Genomic DNA, 23,408 nt, shown 5'->3' on the forward strand with positions numbered 1-23,408 from the left:
ATAAGACAGACCTACACGATGGTGTACAGTTACAGATTCACACAATGTTACGCAGTATAAGACAGATCTACACGATGGTGTACAGTTACAGATTCACACAATGTTATGCAGTATAAGACAGACGTACATGATGGTGTACAGTTACAGAGTCACACAGTGTTACGCAGTATAAGACAGATCTACACGATGGTGTACAGTTAGATTCACACAATGTTATGCAGTATAAGACAGATCGACACGATGGTGTACAGTTACAGATTCACACGATGTTATGCAGTATAAGACAGATCTACACAATGGTGTACAGTTACAGATTCACACAATGTTACGCAGTATAACACAGACCTACACGATGGTGTACAGTTACAGATTCACACAATGTTACCCAGTATAAGACAGACCTACACAGTGGTGTACAGTTACAGATTCACACGATGTTACGCAGTATAAGACAGACCTACACAATGGTGTACAGTTACACATTCACACAATGTTACGCAGTATAACACAGACCTACATGATGGTGTACAGTTACAGATTCACACAATGTTACGCAGTATAAGACAGACCTACACGATGGTGTACAGTTACAGATTCACACAATGTTACGCAGTATAACACAGACCTACACGATGGTGTACAGTTACAGATTCACACAATGTTACGCAGTATAAGACAGATCTACACGATGGTGTAGTTACAGATTCACACAATGTTACCCAGTATAAGACAGACCTACACAGTGGTGTACAGTTACAGATTCACACGATGTTACGCAGTATAAGACAGACCTACACGATGGTGTACAGTTACACATTCACACAATGTTACGCAGTATAACACAGACCTACATGATGGTGTACAGTTACAGATTCACACAATGTTACGCAGTATAACACAGACCTACACGATGGTGTACAGTTACAGATTCACACAATGTTACGCAGTATAAGACAGATCTACACGATGGTGTAGTTACAGATTCACACAATGTTACCCAGTATAAGACAGACCTACACAGTGGTGTACAGTTACAGATTCACACAATGTTATGCAGTATAAGACAGATCTACACAATGGTGTACAGTTACAGATTCACACAATGTTATGCAGTATAAGACAGATCTACATGATGGTGTACAGTTACACATTCACACAATGTGATGTAGTATAACACAGACCTACACAATGGTGTACAGTTACAGATTCACACAATGTGATGTAGTATAACACAGACCTACACAATGGTGTACAGTTACAGATTCACACAATGTTATGCAGTATAAGACAGATCTACATGATGGTGTACAGTTACACATTCACACAATGTGATGTAGTATAACACAGACCTACACAATGGTGTACAGTTACAGATTCACACAATGTTATGCAGTATAAGACACCTACACGATGGTGTACAGTTACAGATTCACACAATGTGATGTAGTATAAGACAGACCTACACGATGGTGTACAGTTACAGATTCACACAATGTGATGTAGTATAAGACAGATCTACATGATGGTGTACAGTTACAGATTCACACAATGTGATATAGTATAAGACAGACCTACACGATGGTGTACAGTTACAGATTCACACAATGTGATGAAGTATAAGACAGACCTACATGATGGTGTACAGTTACAGATTCACACAATGTGATGGAGTATAAGACAGATCTACATGATGGTGTACAGTTACAGATTCACACAATGTGATGTAGTATAACACAGACCTACACGATGGTGTACAGTTACAGATTCACACAATGTGATGTAGTATAAGACAGACCTACACGATGGTGTACAGTTACACATTCACACAATGTTATGCAGTATAAGACAGACCTACATGATGGTGTACAGTTACAGATTCACACAATGTTATGCAGTATAAGACAGATCTACATGATGGTGTACAGTTACAGATTCACACAATGTTATGCAGTATAAGACAGATCTACATGATGGTGTACAGTTACAGATTCACACAATGTTATGCAGTATAAGACAGATCTACATGATGGTGTACAGTTACAGATTCACACAATGTTATGCAGTATAAGACAGACCTACACGATGGTGTACAGTTACAGATTCACACAATGTTACGCAGTATAAGACAGACCTACACGATGGTGTACAGTTACAGATTCACACAATGTTACGCTGTATAACACAGACCTACACGATGGTGTACAGTTACAGATTCCCACAATGTTACGCAGTATAACACAGACCTACACAATGGTGTACAGTTACAGATTCACACAATGTGATGTAGTATAAGACAGACCTACACAATGGTGTACAGTTACAGATTCACACAATGTGTTGTAGTATAACACAGACCTACATGATGGTGTACAGTTACAGATTCACACAATGTGATGTAGTATAACACAGACCTACACAATGGTGTACAGTTACACATTCACACAATGTGATGTAGTATAACACAGACCTACATGATGGTGTACAGTTACAGATTCACACAATGTGATGTAGTATAACACAGACCTACATGATGGTGTACAGTTACAGATTCACACAATGTGATGTAGTATAACACAGACCTACACAATGGTGTACAGTTACAGATTCACACAATGTGATGTAGTATAACACAGACCTACATGATGGTGTACAGTTACAGATTCACACAATGTTATGCAGTATAAGACAGATCTACACGATGGTGTACAGTTACAGATTCACACAATGTGATGTAGTATAACACAGACCTACATGATGGTGTACAGTTACAGATTCACACAATGTTATGCAGTATAAGACAGATCTACATGATGGTGTACAGTTACACATTCACACAATGTGATGTAGTATAACACAGACCTACACAATGGTGTACAGTTACAGATTCACACAATGTGATGTAGTATAACACAGACCTACATGATGGTGTACAGTTACAGATTCACACAATGTGATGTAGTATAACACAGACCTACATGATGGTGTACAGTTACAGATTCACACAATGTGATGTAGTATAACACAGACCTACACAATGGTGTACAGTTACAGATTCACACAATGTGATGTAGTATAACACAGACCTACATGATGGTGTACAGTTACAGATTCACACAATGTTATGCAGTATAAGACAGATCTACATGATGGTGTACAGTTACACATTCACACAATGTGATGTAGTATAACACAGACCTACACAATGGTGTACAGTTACAGATTCACACAATGTGATGTAGTATAACACAGACCTACACAATGGTGTACAGTTACAGATTCACACAATGTTATGCAGTATAAGACAGATCTACATGATGGTGTACAGTTACACATTCACACAATGTGATGTAGTATAACACAGACCTACACAATGGTGTACAGTTACAGATTCACACAATGTTATGCAGTATAAGACACCTACACGATGGTGTACAGTTACAGATTCACACAATGTGATGTAGTATAAGACAGACCTACACGATGGTGTACAGTTACAGATTCACACAATGTGATGTAGTATAACACAGATCTACATGATGGTGTACAGTTACAGATTCACACAATGTGATGTAGTATAAGACAGACCTACACGATGGTGTACAGTTACAGATTCACACAATGTGATGAAGTATAAGACAGACCTACATGATGGTGTACAGTTACAGATTCACACAATGTGATGTAGTATAAGACAGATCTACATGATGGTGTACAGTTACAGATTCACACAATGTGATGTAGTATAACAACACAGACCTACGATGGTGTACAGTTACAGATTCACACAATGTGATGTAGTATAAGACAGACCTACCCGATGGTGTACAGTTACACATTCACACAATGTTATGCAGTATAAGACAGACCTACATGATGGTGTACAGTTACAGATTCACACAATGTTATGCAGTATAAGACAGATCTACATGATGGTGTACAGTTACAGATTCACACAATGTTATGCAGTATAAGACAGATCTACATGATGGTGTACAGTTACAGATTCACACAATGTTATGCAGTATAAGACAGATCTACATGATGGTGTACAGTTACACATTCACACAATGTTATGCAGTATAAGACAGACCTACACGATGGTGTACAGTTACAGATTCACACAATGTTACACAGTATAAGACAGACCTACACGATGGTGTACAGTTACAGATTCACACAATGTTACGCAGTATAACACAGACCTACATGATGGTGTACAGTTACAGATTCCCACAATGTTACGCAGTATAACACAGACCTACACAATGGTGTACAGTTACAGATTCACACAATGTGATGTAGTATAACACAGACCTACATGATGGTGTACAGTTACAGATTCACACAATGTTATGCAGTATAAGACAGATCTACATGATGGTGTACAGTTACACATTCACACAATGTGATGTAGTATAACACAGACCTACACAATGGTGTACAGTTACAGATTCACACAATGTGATGTAGTATAACACAGACCTACACAATGGTGTACAGTTACAGATTCACACAATGTTATGCAGTATAAGACAGATCTACATGATGGTGTACAGTTACACATTCACACAATGTGATGTAGTATAACACAGACCTACACAATGGTGTACAGTTACAGATTCACACAATGTTATGCAGTATAAGACACCACACGATGGTGTACAGTTACAGATTCACACAATGTGATGTAGTATAAGACAGACCTACCACGATGGTGTACAGTTACAGATTCACACAATGTGATGTAGTATAAGACAGATCTACATGATGGTGTACAGTTACAGATTCACACAATGTGATGTAGTATAAGACAGACCTACACGATGGTGTACAGTTACAGATTCACACAATGTTATGAAGTATAAGACAGACCTACATGATGGTGTACAGTTACAGATTCACACAATGTGATGTAGTATAAGACAGATCTACATGATGGTGTACAGTTACAGATTCACACAATGTGATGTAGTATAACACAGACCTACACGATGGTGTACAGTTACAGATTCACACAATGTGATGTAGTATAAGACAGACCTACACGATGGTGTACAGTTACACATTCACACAATGTTATGCAGTATAAGACAGACCTACATGATGGTGTACAGTTACAGATTCACACAATGTTATGCAGTATAAGACAGATCTACATGATGGTGTACAGTTACAGATTCACACAATGTTATGCAGTATAAGACAGATCTACATGATGGTGTACAGTTACAGATTCACACAATGTTATGCAGTATAAGACAGATCTACATGATGGTGTACAGTTACAGATTCACACAATGTTATGCAGTATAAGACAGACCTACACGATGGTGTACAGTTACAGATTCACACAATGTTATGTAGTATAACACAGACCTACATGATGGTGTACAGTTACAGATTCACACAATGTGATGTAGTATAAGACAGATTTACATGATGGTGTACAGTTACAGATTCACACAATGTGTTGTAGTATAACACAGACCTACACAATGGTGTACAGTTACAGATTCACACAATGTGATGTAGTATAACGCAGACCTACACAATGGTGTACAGTTACAGATTCACACAATGTGATGTAGTATAACACAGACCTACATGATGGTGTACAGTTACAGATTCACACAATGTGATGTAGTATAACACAGACCTACACAATGGTGTACAGTTACACATTCACACAATGTTATGCAGTATAAGACAGACCTACATGATGGTGTACAGTTACAGATTCACACAATGTTATGCAGTATAAGACAGATCTACATGATGGTGTACAGTTACAGATTCACACAATGTTATGCAGTATAAGACAGATCTACATGATGGTGTACAGTTACAGATTCACACAATGTTATGCAGTATAAGACAGATCTACATGATGGTGTACAGTTACAGATTCACACAATGTTATGCAGTATAAGACAGACCTACACGATGGTGTACAGTTACAGATTCACACAATGTGATGTAGTATAACACAGACCTACATGATGGTGTACAGTTACAGATTCACACAATGTGATGTAGTATAAGACAGATTTACATGATGGTGTACAGTTACAGATTCACACAATGTGTTGTAGTATAACACAGACCTACACAATGGTGTACAGTTACAGATTCACACAATGTGATGTAGTATAACACAGACCTACACAATGGTGTACAGTTACAGATTCACACAATGTGATGTAGTATAACACAGACCTACATGATGGTGTACAGTTACAGATTCACACAATGTGATGTAGTATAACACAGACCTACACAATGGTGTACAGTTACACATTCACACAATGTTATGCAGTATAAGACAGACCTACATGATGGTGTACAGTTACAGATTCACACAATGTTATGCAGTATAAGACAGATCTACACGATGGTGTACAGTTACAGATTCACACAATGTGATGTAGTATAAGACAGACCTACATGATGGTGTACAGTTACAGATTCACACAATGTGATGTAGTATAAGACAGACCTACACGATGGTGTACAGTTACAGATTCACACAATGTGATGAAGTATAAGACAGACCTACATGATGGTGTACAGTTACAGATTCACACAATGTGATGTAGTATAAGACAGATCTACATGATGGTGTACAGTTACAGATTCACACAATGGAATGTAGTATAACACAGACCTACACGATGGTGTACAGTTACAGATTCACACAGTGTGATGTAGTATAAGACAGACCTACACGATGGTGTACAGTTACACATTCACACAATGTTATGCAGTATAAGACAGACCTACATGATGGTGTACAGTTACAGATTCACACAATGTCATGCAGTATAAGACAGATCTACATGATGGTGTACAGTTACACATTCACACAATGTTATGCAGTATAAGACAAATCTACATGATGGTGTACAGTTACAGATTCACACAATGTTATGCAGTATAAGACAGATCTATATGATGGTGTACAGTTATAGATTCACACAATGTTATTCAGTATAAGACAGACCTACACGATGGTGTACAGTTACAGATTCACACAATGTGATGTAGTATAACACAGACCTACATGATGGTGTACAGTTACAGATTCACACAATGTGATGTAGTATAAGACAGAATTACATGATGGTGTACAGTTACAGATTCACAGAATGTGTTGTAGTATAACACAGACCTACATGATGGTGTACAGTTACAGATTCACACAATGTGATGTAGTATAACACAGACCTACACAATGGTGTACAGTTACAGATTCACACAATGTGATGTAGTATAACACAGACCTACATGATGGTGTACAGTTACAGATTCACACAATGTGATGTAGTATAACACAGACCTACATGATGGTGTACAGTTACAGATTCACACAATGTGATGTAGTATAACACAGACCTACACAATGGTGTACAGTTACAGATTCACACAATGTGATGTAGTATAACACAGACCTACATGATGGTGTACAGTTACAGATTCACACAATGTGATGTAGTATAACACAGACCTACATGATGGTGTACAGTTACAGATTCACACAATGTGATGTAGTATAACACAGACCTACACAATGGTGTACAGTTACAGATTCACACAATGTGATGTAGTATAACACAGACCTACATGATGGTGTACAGTTACAGATTCACACAATGTTATGCAGTATAAGACAGATCTACATGATGGTGTACAGTTACACATTCACACAATGTGATGTAGTATAACACAGACCTACACAATGGTGTACAGTTACAGATTCACACAATGTGATGTAGTATAACACAGACCTACACAATGGTGTACAGTTACAGATTCTCACAATGTTACGCAGTATAGCACAGACCTACACAATGGTGTACAGTTACAGATTCACACAATGTTATGCAGTATAAGACAGATCTACATGATGGTGTACAGTTACAGATTCACACAATGTGATGTAGTATAACACAGACCTACATGATGGTGTACAGTTACAGATTCACACAATGTGATGTAGTATAACACAGACCTACACAATGGTGTACAGTTACAGATTCACACAATGTGATGTAGTATAACACAGACCTACATGATGGTGTACAGTTACAGATTCACACAATGTTATGCAGTATAAGACAGATCTACATGATGGTGTACAGTTACACATTCACACAATGTGATGTAGTATAACACAGACCTACACAATGGTGTACAGTTACAGATTCACACAATGTGATGTAGTATAACACAGACCTACACAATGGTGTACAGTTACAGATTCACACAATGTTATGCAGTATAAGACAGATCTACATGATGGTGTACAGTTACACATTCACACAATGTGATGTAGTATAAAGACAGACCTACACAATGGTGTACAGTTACAGATTCACACAATGTGATGTAGTATAACACAGACCTACACAATGGTGTACAGTTACAGATTCACACAATGTTACGCAGTATAACACAGACCTACACAATGGTGTACAGTTACAGATTCACACAATGTTATGCAGTATAAGACAGATCTACATGATGGTGTACAGTTACACATTCACACAATGTGATGTAGTATAACACAGACCTACACAATGGTGTACAGATTCATTCACACAATGTGATGTAGTATAACACAGACCTACACAATGGTGTACAGTTACAGATTCACACAATGTGATGTAGTATAACACAGACCTGCACAATGGTGTACAGTTACAGATTCACACAATGTTACGCAGTATAACACAGACCTACACGATGGTGTACAGTTACAGATTCACACAATGTGATGTAGTATAACACAGACCTACATGATGGTGTACAGTTACAGATTCACACAATGTTATGCAGTATAAGACAGATCTACATGATGGTGTACAGTTACACATTCACACAATGTGATGTAGTATAACACAGACCTACACAATGGTGTACAGTTACAGATTCACACAATGTGATGTAGTATAACACAGACCTACACAATGGTGTACAGTTACAGATTCACACAATGTTATGCAGTATAAGACAGATCTACATGATGGTGTACAGTTACACATTCACACAATGTGATGTAGTATAACACAGACCTACACAATGGTGTACAGTTACAGATTCACACAATGTGATGTAGTATAACACAGACCTACACAATGGTGTACAGTTACAGATTCACACAATGTTATGCAGTATAACACAGACCTACACAATGGTGTACAGTTACAGATTCACACAATGTTATGCAGTATAAGACAGATCTACATGATGGTGTACAGTTACACATTCACACAATGTGATGTAGTATAACACAGACCTACACAATGGTGTACAGTTACAGATTCACACAATGTGATGTAGTATAACACAGACCTACACAATGGTGTACAGTTACAGATTCACACAATGTGTTGTAGTATAACACAGACCTACACAATGGTGTACAGTTACAGATTCACACAATGTTATGCAGTATAAGACAGATCTACATGATGGTGTACAGTTACACATTCACACAATGTGATGTAGTATAACACAGACCTACACAATGGTGTACAGTTACACATTCATACAATGTGATGTAGTATAACACAGACCTACACAATGGTGTACACTTACAGATTCACACAATGTGATGTAGTATAACACAGACCTACACAATGGTGTACAGTTACAGATTCACACAATGTTACGCAGTATAACAGAGACCTACACGATGGTGTACAGTTACAGATTCACACAATGTGATGTAGTATAACACAGACCTACACGATGGTGTACAGTTACAGATTCACACAATGTGATGTAGTATAAGACAGATTTAGATGATGGTGTACAGTTACAGATTCACACAATGTGATGTAGTATAACACAGACCTACATGATGGTGTACAGTTACAGATTCACACAATGTGATGTAGTAGAACACAGACCTACATGATGGTGTACAGTTACACATTCACACAATGTGATGTAGTATAACACAGACCTACACAATGGTGTACAGTTACAGATTCACACAATGTGATGTAGTATAACACAGACCTACATGATGGTGTACAGTTACAGATTCACACAATGTTATGCAGTATAAGACAGATCTACATGATGGTGTACAGTTACACATTCACACAATGTGATGTAGTATAACACAGACCTACACAATGGTGTACAGTTACAGATTCACACAATGTGATGTAGTATAACACAGACCTACACAATGGTGTACAGTTACAGATTCACACAATGTTATGCAGTATAAGACAGATCTACATGATGGTGTACAGTTACACATTCACACAATGTGATGTAGTATAACACAGACCTACACAATGGTGTACAGTTACAGATTCACACAATGTGATGTAGTATAACACAGACCTACACAATGGTGTACAGTTACAGATTCACACAATGTTACGCAGTATAACACAGACCTACACAATGGTGTACAGTTACAGATTCACACAATGTTATGCAGTATAAGACAGATCTACATGATGGTGTACAGTTACAGATTCACACAATGTGATGTAGTATAACACAGACCTACATGATGGTGTACAGTTACACATTCACACAATGTGATGTAGTATAACACAGACCTACACAATGGTGTACAGTTACAGATTCACACAATGTGATGTAGTATAACACAGACCTACATGATGGTGTACAGTTACAGATTCACACAATGTTATGCAGTATAAGACAGATCTACATGATGGTGTACAGTTACACATTCACACAATGTGATGTAGTATAACACAGACCTACACAATGGTGTACAGTTACAGATTCACACAATGTGATGTAGTATAACACAGACCTACACAATGGTGTACAGTTACAGATTCACACAATGTTATGCAGTATAAGACAGATCTACATGATGGTGTACAGTTACACATTCACACAATGTGATGTAGTATAACACAGACCTACACAATGGTGTACAGTTACAGATTCACACAATGTGATGTAGTATAACACAGACCTACACAATGGTGTACAGTTACAGATTCACACAATGTTACGCAGTATAACACAGACCTACACAATGGTGTACAGTTACAGATTCACACAATGTTATGCAGTATAACACAGACCTACACAATGGTGTACAGTTACAGATTCACACAATGTGATGTAGTATAACACAGACCTACACAATGGTGTACAGTTACACATTCACACAATGTGATGTAGTATAACACAGACCTACACAATGGTGTACAGTTACACATTCACACAATGTGATGTAGTATAACACAGACCTACACAATGGTGTACAGTTACAGATTCACACAATGTGATGTAGTATAACACAGACCTACACAATGGTGTACAGTTACAGATTCACACAATGTTACGCAGTATAACACAGACCTACACAATGGTGTACAGTTACAGATTCACACAATGTGATGTAGTATAACACAGACCTACATGATGGTGTACAGTTACAGATTCACACAATGTTATGCAGTATAAGACAGATCTACATGATGGTGTACAGTTACACATTCACACAATGTGATGTAGTATAACACAGACCTACACAATGGTGTACAGTTACAGATTCACACAATGTGATGTAGTATAACACAGACCTACACAATGGTGTACAGTTACAGATTCACACAATGTTATGCAGTATAAGACAGATCTACATGATGGTGTACAGTTACACATTCACACAATGTGATGTAGTATAACACAGACCTACACAATGGTGTACAGTTACAGATTCACACAATGTGATGTAGTATAACACAGACCTACACAATGGTGTACAGTTACAGATTCACACAATGTTATGCAGTATAAGACAGATCTACATGATGGTGTACAGTTACACATTCACACAATGTGATGTAGTATAACACAGACCTACACAATGGTGTACAGTTACAGATTCACACAATGTGATGTAGTATAACACAGACCTACACAATGGTGTACAGTTACAGATTCACACAATGTTACGCAGTATAACACAGACCTACACAATGGTGTACAGTTACAGATTCACACAATGTTATGCAGTATAAGACAGATTTACATGATGGTGTACAGTTACAGATTCACACAATGTGATGTAGTATAACACAGACCTACATGATGGTGTACAGTTACACATTCACACAATGTGATGTAGTATAACACAGACCTACACAATGGTGTACAGTTACAGATTCACACAATGTGATGTAGTATAACACAGACCTACATGATGGTGTACAGTTACAGATTCACACAATGTTATGCAGTATAAGACAGATCTACATGATGGTGTACAGTTACACATTCACACAATGTGATGTAGTATAACACAGACCTACACAATGGTGTACAGTTACAGATTCACACAATGTGATGTAGTATAACACAGACCTACACAATGGTGTACAGTTACAGATTCACACAATGTTATGCAGTATAAGACAGATCTACATGATGGTGTACAGTTACACATTCACACAATGTGATGTAGTATAACACAGACCTACACAATGGTGTACAGTTACAGATTCACACAATGTGATGTAGTATAACACAGACCTACACAATGGTGTACAGTTACAGATTCACACAATGTTACGCAGTATAACACAGACCTACACAATGGTGTACAGTTACAGATTCACACAATGTTATGCAGTATAACACAGACCTACACAATGGTGTACAGTTACAGATTCACACAATGTGATGTAGTATAACACAGACCTACACAATGGTGTACAGTTACACATTCACACAATGTGATGTAGTATAACACAGACCTACACAATGGTGTACAGTTACACATTCACACAATGTGATGTAGTATAACACAGACCTACACAATGGTGTACAGTTACAGATTCACACAATGTTTACGCAGTATAACACAGACCTACACAATGGTGTACAGTTACAGATTCACACAATGTGATGTAGTATAACACAGACCTACATGATGGTGTACAGTTACAGATTCACACAATGTTATGCAGTATAAGACAGATCTACATGATGGTGTACAGTTACACATTCACACAATGTGATGTAGTATAACACAGACCTACACAATGGTGTACAGTTACAGATTCACACAATGTGATGTAGTATAACACAGACCTACACAATGGTGTACAGTTACAGATTCACACAATGTTATGCAGTATAAGACAGATCTACATGATGGTGTACAGTTACACATTCACACAATGTGATGTAGTATAACACAGACCTACACAATGGTGTACAGTTACAGATTCACACAATGTGATGTAGTATAACACAGACCTACACAATGGTGTACAGTTACAGATTCACACAATGTGATGTAGTATAACACAGACCTACACAATGGTGTACAGTTACAGATTCACACAATGTTACGCAGTATAACACAGACCTACACGATGGTGTACAGTTACAGATTCACACAATGTGATGTAGTATAACACAGACCTACACGATGGTGTACAGTTACAGATTCACACAATGTGATGTAGTATAACACAGACCTACACAATGGTGTACAGTTACAGATTCACACAATGTTATGCAGTATAAGACAGATCTACACGATGGTGTACAGTTACAGATTCACACAATGTTACGCAGTATAAGACAGACCTACATGATGGTGTACAGTTACACATTCACACAATGTTACGCAGTATAACACAGACCTACACGATGGTGTACAGTTACAGATTCACACAATGTGATGTAGTATAACACAGACCTACACGATGGTGTACAGTTACAGATTCACACAATGTGATGTAGTATAACACAGACCTACACAATGGTGTACAGTTACAGATTCACACAATGTTATGCAGTATAAGACAGATCTACACGATGGTGTACAGTTACAGATTCACACAATGTTACGCAGTATAACACAGACCTACACGATGGTGTACAGTTACAGATTCACACAATGTGATGTAGTATAACACAGACCTACACAATGGTGTACAGTTACAGATTCACACAATGTTATGCAGTATAAGACAGATCTACATGATGGTGTACAGTTACACATTCACACAATGTTATGTAGTATAACACAGACCTACACAATGGTGTACAGTTACAGATTCACACAATGTGATGTAGTATAACACAGACCTACACAATGGTGTACAGTTACAGATTCACACAATGTTACGCAGTATAACACAGACCTACACAATGGTGTACAGTTACAGATTCACACAATGTTATGCAGTATAAGACAGATCTACATGATGGTGTACAGTTACACATTCACACAATGTGATGTAGTATAACACAGACCTACACAATGGTGTACAGTTACAGATTCACACAATGTGATGTAGTATAACACAGACCTACACAATGGTGTACAGTTACAGATTCACACAATGTTACGCAGTATAACACAGACCTACACAATGGTGTACAGTTACAGATTCACACAATGTTATGCAGTATAAGACAGATCTACATGATGGTGTACAGTTACACATTCACACAATGTGATGTAGTATAACACAGACCTACACAATGGTGTACAGTTACACATTCACACAATGTGATGTAGTATAACACAGACCTACACAATGGTGTACAGTTACAGATTCACACAATGTGATGTAGTATAACACAGACCTACACAATGGTGTACAGTTACAGATTCACACAATGTTATGCAGTATAACACAGACCTACACGATGGTGTACAGTTACAGATTCACACAATGTGATGTAGTATAACACAGACCTACACGATGGTGTACAGTTACAGATTCACACAATGTGATGTAGTATAACACAGACCTACACAATGGTGTACAGTTACAGATTCACACAATGTTATGCAGTATAAGACAGATCTACATGATGGTGTACAGTTACACATTCACACAATGTGATGTAGTATAACACAGACCTACACAATGGTGTACAGTTACAGATTCACACAATGTGATGTAGTATAACACAGACCTACACAATGGTGTACAGTTACAGATTCACACAATGTTACGCGCAGTATAACACAGACCTACACAATGGTGTACAGTTACAGATTCACACAATGTTATGCAGTATAACACAGACCTACACAATGGTGTACAGTTACAGATTCACACAATGTGATGTAGTATAACACAGACCTACACAATGGTGTACAGTTACACATTCACACAATGTGATGTAGTATAAGACAGACCTACACAATGGTGTACAGTTACAGATTCACACAATGTGATGTAGTATAACACAGACCTACACAATGGTGTACAGTTACAGATTCACACAATGTGATGTAGTATAACACAGACCTACACAATGGTGTACAGTTACAGATTCACACAATGTTACGCAGTATAACACAGACCTACACAATGGTGTACAGTTACAGATTCACACAATGTGATGTAGTATAACACAGACCTACATGATGGTGTACAGTTACAGATTCACACAATGTTATGCAGTATAAGACAGATCTACATGATGGTGTACAGTTACACATTCACACAATGTGATGTAGTATAACACAGACCTACACAATGGTGTACAGTTACAGATTCACACAATGTGATGTAGTATAACACAGACCTACACAATGGTGTACAGTTACAGATTCACACAATGTTATGCAGTATAAGACAGATCTACATGATGGTGTACAGTTACACATTCACACAATGTGATGCAGTATAACACAGACCTACACAATGGTGTACAGTTACAGATTCACACAATGTGATGTAGTATAACACAGACCTACACAATGGTGTACAGTTACAGATTCACACAATGTGATGTAGTATAACACAGACCTACACAATGGTGTACAGTTACAGATTCACACAATGTTACGCAGTATAACACAGACCTACACGATGGTGTACAGTTACAGATTCACACAATGTGATGTAGTATAACACAGACCTACACGATGGTGTACAGTTACAGATTCACACAATGTGATGTAGTATAACACAGACCTACACAATGGTGTACAGTTACAGATTCACACAATGTTATGCAGTATAAGACAGATCTACACGATGGTGTACAGTTACAGATTCACACAATGTTACGCAGTATAAGACAGACCTACATGATGGTGTACAGTTACACATTCACACAATGTTACGCAGTATAACACAGACCTACACGATGGTGTACAGTTACAGATTCCCACAATGTGATGTAGTATAACACAGACCTACACGATGGTGTACAGTTACAGATTCACACAATGTGATGTAGTATAACACAGACCTACACAATGGTGTACAGTTACAGATTCACACAATGTTATGCAGTATAAGACAGATCTACACGATGGTGTACAGTTACAGATTCACACAATGTTACGCAGTATAACACAGACCTACACGATGGTGTACAGTTACAGATTCACACAATGTGATGTAGTATAACACAGACCTACACAATGGTGTACAGTTACAGATTCACACAATGTTATGCAGTATAAGACAGATCTACATGATGGTGTACAGTTACACATTCACACAATGTGATGTAGTATAACACAGACCTACACAATGGTGTACAGTTACAGATTCACACAATGTTATGTAGTATAACACAGACCTACACAATGGTGTACAGTTACAGATTCACACAATGTGATGTAGTATAACACAGACCTACACAATGGTGTACAGTTACAGATTCACACAATGTTATGCAGTATAAGACAGATCTACATGATGGTGTACAGTTACACATTCACACAATGTTATGTAGTATAACACAGACCTACACAATGGTGTACAGTTACAGATTCACACAATGTTATGTAGTATAACACAGACCTACACGATGGTGTACAGTTACAGATTCACACAATGTTACGCAGTATAACACAGACCTACACAATGGTGTACAGTTACAGATTCACACAATGTTATGCAGTATAAGACAGATCTACATGATGGTGTACAGTTACACATTCACACAATGTGATGTAGTATAACACAGACCTACACAATGGTGTACAGTTACACATTCACACAATGTGATGTAGTATAACACAGACCTACACAATGGTGTACAGTTACAGATTCACACAATGTGATGTAGTATAACACAGACCTACACACGATGGTGTACAGTTACAGATTCACACAATGTTACGCAGTATAACACAGACCTACACGATGGTGTACAGTTACAGATTCACACAATGTTATGCAGTATAACACAGACCTACACGATGGTGTACAGTTACAGATTCACACAATGTTATGCAGTATAACACAGACCTACACAATGGTGTACAGTTACAGATTCACACAATGTTATGCAGTATAAGACAGACCTACATGATGGTGTACAGTTACAGATTCACACAATGTTACGCAGTATAACACAGACCTACACACGATGGTGTACAGTTACAGATTCACACAATGTTATGCAGTATAACACAGACCTACACGATGGTGTACAGTTACAGATTCACACAATGTTATGTAGTATAACACAGACCTACACAATGGTGTACAGTTACAGATTCACACAATGTTATGCAGTATAAGACAGATCTACACGATGGTGTACAGTTACAGATTCACACAATGTTACGCAGTATAACACAGACCTACACGATGGTGTACAGTTACAGATTCACACAATGTTATGCAGTATAACACAGACCTACACAATGGTGTACAGTTACAGATTCACACAATGTTATGCAGTATAAGACAGATCTACACGATGGTGTACAGTTACAGATTCACACAATGTTACGCAGTATAACACAGATCTACACGATGGTGTACAGTTACAGATTCACACAATGTTACGCAGTATAACACAGACCTACACGATGGTGTACAGTTACAGATTCACACAATGTTATGCAGTATAACACAGACCTACACAATGGTGTACAGTTACAGATTCACACAATGTTATGCAGTATAAGACAGACCTACACGATGGTGTACAGTTACAGATTCACACAATGTTACGCAGTATAACACAGACCTACACGATGGTGTACAGTTACAGATTCACACAATGTTATGCAGTATAACACAGACCTACACAATGGTGTACAGTTACAGATTCACACAATGTTATGCAGTATAAGACAGATCTACACGATGGTGTACAGTTACAGATTCACACAATGTTACGCAGTATAACACAGACCTACACGATGGTGTACAGTTACAGATTCACACAATGTTACGCAGTATAAGACAGACCTACACGATGGTGTACAGTTACAGATTCACACAATGTTATGCAGTATAAGACAGACCTACACGATGGTGTACAGTTACAGATTCACACAATGTTATGCAGTATAACACAGATCTACACGATGGTGTACAGTTACAGATTCACACAATGTTATGCAGTATAACACAGATCTACACGATGGTGTACAGTTACAGATTCACACAATGTTACGCAGTATAAGACAGATCTACACGATGGTGTACAGTTACAGATTCACACAATGTTATGCAGTATAACACAGACCTACACAATGGTGTACAGTTACAGATTCACACAATGTTATGCAGTATAACACAGATCTACACGATGGTGTACAGTTACAGATTCACACAATGTTATGCAGTATAACACAGATCTACACGATGGTGTACAGTTACAGATTCACACAATGTTATGCAGTATAACACAGACCTTTCAACAGTTGTATTTGTTTTAAAGAATCGTTATATTCCTGGAATTATCAGACCGGAACTGATGTCTAGTGACCATGGTGAACCAAACTGACAGATTTCACTTGAGTTTTTACCCTGTATAAATGAATGTTGAATTCCTGTGATGAATGAGCCTTCCGGTGCCAGGCCGTCCATCAGATGACCTGTACATCTCAGCCAGACTATGGGGGGCATCTCAAAACTACATTTTCACCAATGACGTTTGCACATTTTTTGTGATAATGACATGATGGAGCCTAGTGTTAAACTGTTCGCTCATCACACCAAAGACGAGGGTTCAATTCCCCACAATGTGTGAAGCCCATTTCTGGTGCCCCCTGCTATGATATTGCTGGAATATTGCTAAAAGCAGCGTAAAACAATGCCCACTCACTCACTAGTTAAGGTGGTACATGACTCAATGCAATGTACCCCACATGTTGCAACAGCTGTTGAGATGGTCCCTCACTTCTTGTTGTAGCTGCTAAGATTGCTCCCCCCCCCCTCCCCTTGTAACAGCAGCTGTTGAATAGGTCCCCTCTTGTTGCTGCATCTGTTGAGTATGTCCCCACTTTTGGCTGCATCTGTTGAGATGGTCCGCACTTGTTCCAGCAGCTGTTGAGATGGTCCCCCACTTGTTGCTGCATCTGTTGAGATGGTCCCCACTTGTTGCTGCAGCTGTTGAGATGGCCCCCCACTTGCTGCATCAGCTCACACTGTTTCTTCATCAGAGAGTCAAATTGTTCATTTCACACCCTGCACCCAAGGGAATAACACTGTCAGTCAGAACACCTTCATCTTATCTCTCCATCCCACCTTCACCAACTCTGATTGGCCAGCTGTCTGTAACGCTCCCTGTGATTGGCTGGTGGCTGGCCTGACATGTCCACTACCAGCAGGACTTGGTGACTTGACAGAGTAATTACCTTGGACCACAAGATTCATAAGAGCTGACTCACTGCTTGATGGAGGGTCATAGTTGCCCTTCATTGGATTGATCAGTATCAACATATTCACTCAAACCTGTCACAACATACCTTGATTCCCCAAAATAATAACATGAATTATTTGTATATCAGTGTAGATAAAAGGCCCTTAGTCCAGCTGATGATACACATGAACCTGGCCCTTAGTCCAGCTGATGATACACATGAACCTGGCCCTTAGTCCAGCTGATGATACACATGAACCTGGCCCTTAGTCCAGCTGATGATACACATGAACCCGGCCCTTAGTCCAGCTGATGATACACATGAACCCGGCCCTTAGTCCAGCTGATGATACACATGAACCTGGCCCTCAATACAGCTGATGATACACATGAACCTGGCCCTTAGTCCAGCTGATGATACACATGAACCTGGCCCTTAGTCCAGCTGATGATACACATGAACCTGGCCCTTAGTTCAGCTGATGATACACATGAACCTGGCCCTTAGTTCAGCTGATGATACACATGAACCAAGCCCATAGTCCAGCTGATGATACACATGAACCTGGCCCTTAGTCCAGCTGATGATACACATGAACCTGGCCCTTAGTCCAGCTGATGATACACATGAACCCTGCCCTTAGTCCAGCTGAGATACACATGAACCCAGCCCTTAGTCCAGCTGATGATACCCATGAACCAAGCCCATAGTCCAGCTGATGATACACATGAACCTGGCCCTTAGTCCAGCTGAGATACACATGAACCCAGCCCTTAGTCCAGCTGATGGTACACATGAACCAAGCCCTTAGTCCAGCTGATGATACCCATGAACCCAGCCCTTAGTCCAGCTGATGATACCCATGAACCCAGCCCTTAGTCCAGCTGATGATACACATGAACCCTGCCCTTAGTCCAGCTGATGATACACATGAACCTGGCCCTTAGTCCTGCTGATGATACCCATGAACCCAGCCCTTAGTCCAGCTGATGATACACATGAACCCTGCCCTTAGTCCAGCTGATGATACACATGAACCTGGCCCTTAGTCCTGCTGATGATACCCATGAACCCAGCCCTTAGTCCTGCTGATGATACCCATGAACCAAGCCCATAGTCCAGCTGATGATACACATGAACCCGGCCCTTAGTCCAGCTGATGATACCCATGAACCAAGCCCATAGTCCAGCTGATGATACACATGAACCTGGCCCTTAGTCCAGCTGATGATACCCATGAACCCAGCCCTTAGTCCTGCTGATGATACCCATGAACCAAGCCCATAGTCCAGCTGATGATACACATGAACCCGGCCCTTAGTCCAGCTGATGATACACATGAACCTGGCCCTAAGTCCAGCTGATGAGACACGTGAACCTGGCCCTTAGTCCAGCTGATGATACCCATGAACCTGGTTCTTAGTCCAGCTGATGATACACATGAACCCGGCCCTTAGTCCAGCTGATGATACCCATGAACCTGGTTCTTAGTCCAGCTGATGATACACATGAACCCGGCCCTTAGTCCAGCTGATGATACCCATGAACCTGGTTCTTAGTCCAGCTGATGATACACATGAACCGGCCCTTAGTCCAGCTGATGATACACATGAACCTGGCCCTTAGTCCAGTTGATGATACACATGAACCTGGCCCTTAGTCCAGCTGATGATACCCATGAACCCAGCCCTTAGTCCTGCTGATGATACCCATGAACCAAGCCCATAGTCCAGCTGATGATACACATGAACCCGGCCCTTAGTCCAGCTGATGATACACATGAACCTGGCCCTAAGTCCAGTTGATGAGACACGTGAACCTGGCCCTTAGTCCAGCTGATGATACCCATGAACCTGGTTCTTAGTCCAGCTGATGATACACATGAACCCGGCCCTTAGTCCAGCTGATGATACCCATGAACCTGGTCTCTTAGTCCAGCTGATGATACACATGAACCTGGCCCTTAGTCCAGCTGATGATACCCATGAACCTGGCCCTTAGTCCAGCTGATGATACACATGAACCTGGCCCTTAGTCCAGCTGATGATACACATGAACCTGGCCCTTAGTCCAGTTGATGATACACATGAACCTGGCCCTTAGTCCAGCTGATAATACACATGAACCCAGCCCTTAGTCCAGCTGATAATACACAAGAACCTGGCCCTCAGTCCAGCTGATGATACACATGAACCTGGCCCTTAGTCCAGCTGATAATACACAAGAACCTGGCCCTTAGTCCAGCTGATGATACACATGAACCTGGCCCTTAGTCCAGCTGATGATACACAAGAACCTGGCCCTTAGTCCAGCTGATGATACACATGAACCTGGCCCTTAGTCCAGCTGATAATACACAAGAACCTATCCCCATACATATCTTCCCCAAAATAATGTTTGCAAATTGATTCTGTGGCAGTAAATTCTTAATGTTCAGGAAAATGTATTGCAATGTATGAGATAATCCGAAATCAAATTACAGTGTGGTGTATCTGCGAGGTCATATCTCCACGATGTTGGACTGACAGTGTTTGATAGCTATGTATTACAGCATGTGATACGAGGTCATATCTCCACCATGTTGGACTGACAGTGTTTGATATCTGTGTATTTCAGCATGTGATATGAGGTCATATCTCCACCATGTTAGACTGACAGTGTTTGATAGCTATGTATTACAGCATGTGATACGAGGTCATATCTCCACCATGTTGGACTGACAGTGTTTGATATCTGTGTATTTCAGCATGTGATATGAGGTCATATCTCCACCATGTTAGACTGACAGTGTTTGATAGCTATGTTTTACAGCATGTGATACGAGGTCATATCTCCACCATGTTAGACTGACAGTGTTTGATATCTGTGTATTTCAGCATGTGATACGAGGTCATATCTCCACCATGTTCGACTGACAGTGTTTGATAGCTATGTATTACAGCATGTGATACGATGTCATATCTCCACCATGTTAGACTGACAGTGTTTGATATCTGTACATTTCAGCATGTGATACGAGGTCATATCTCCACCATGTTAGACTGACAGTGTTTGATATCTGTGTATTTCAGCATGTGATACGAGGTCATATCTCCACCATGTTAGACTGACAGTGTTTGATAGCTATGTATTACAGCATGTGATACGATGTCATATCTCCACCATGTTAAACTGACAGTGTTTGATATCTGTGTATTTCAGCATGTGATACGATGTCATATCTCCACCATGTTAGACTGACAGTGTTTGATAGCTATGTATTACAGCATGTGATACGATGTCATATCTCCACCATGTTAGACTGACAGTGTTTGATATCTGTGTATTTCAGCATGTGATATGAGGTCATATCTCCACCATGTTAGACTGACAGTGTTTGATAGCTATGTTTTACAGCATGTGATACGAGGTCATATCTCCACCATGTTAGACTGACAGTGTTTGATATCTGTGTATTTCAGCATGTGATACGAGGTCATATCTCCACCATGTTAGACTGACAGTATGGTATATCTGTGTATTTCAGCATGTGATACGAGGTCATATCTCCGCCGTCATGTCACTGTCGTCGTATGACGAGCTGCTGAAGCAGGTGGAATGTCTGAAGTCCGAGAACTCCCATCTGAGACGAGAGCTGCAGGACAACTCGAGTCACCTGACGAAGCTGGAGAATGAGGCATCCAACATGAAGGATGTCCTCTCCCACATCCAGCTGGCCATGCAGGACAGTGAGTGCGAGTACCAGGAGGGGGAGGAGCCCTGTGAGGCAGGCGCCAGCATCAGCACCAACCTGGGGGGTGAG

The 23,408-nt window shown here is 39.6% G+C and overlaps 1 protein-coding gene across 1 annotated transcript in view; it reads left to right on the forward strand.

The window, feature by feature from the left end:
* LOC124290110 (adenomatous polyposis coli protein-like) overlaps positions 1–23,408 on the forward strand; it is a 96,401-nt gene that overhangs the window by 25,837 nt on the left and 47,156 nt on the right. The window contains 1 exon segment of the mRNA XM_046726805.1: positions 23,133–23,403. Within this exon segment, the coding sequence (XP_046582761.1) occupies positions 23,163–23,403 (241 nt within the window). The 5' untranslated portion in view covers positions 23,133–23,162.

The sequence above is a fragment of the Haliotis rubra genome, unplaced genomic scaffold (genome assembly GCF_003918875.1).
Source record: "Haliotis rubra isolate DU_JTF1 unplaced genomic scaffold, ASM391887v1 Scf457, whole genome shotgun sequence".
In the NCBI taxonomy this organism is placed as follows: domain Eukaryota; kingdom Metazoa; phylum Mollusca; class Gastropoda; order Lepetellida; family Haliotidae; genus Haliotis; species Haliotis rubra.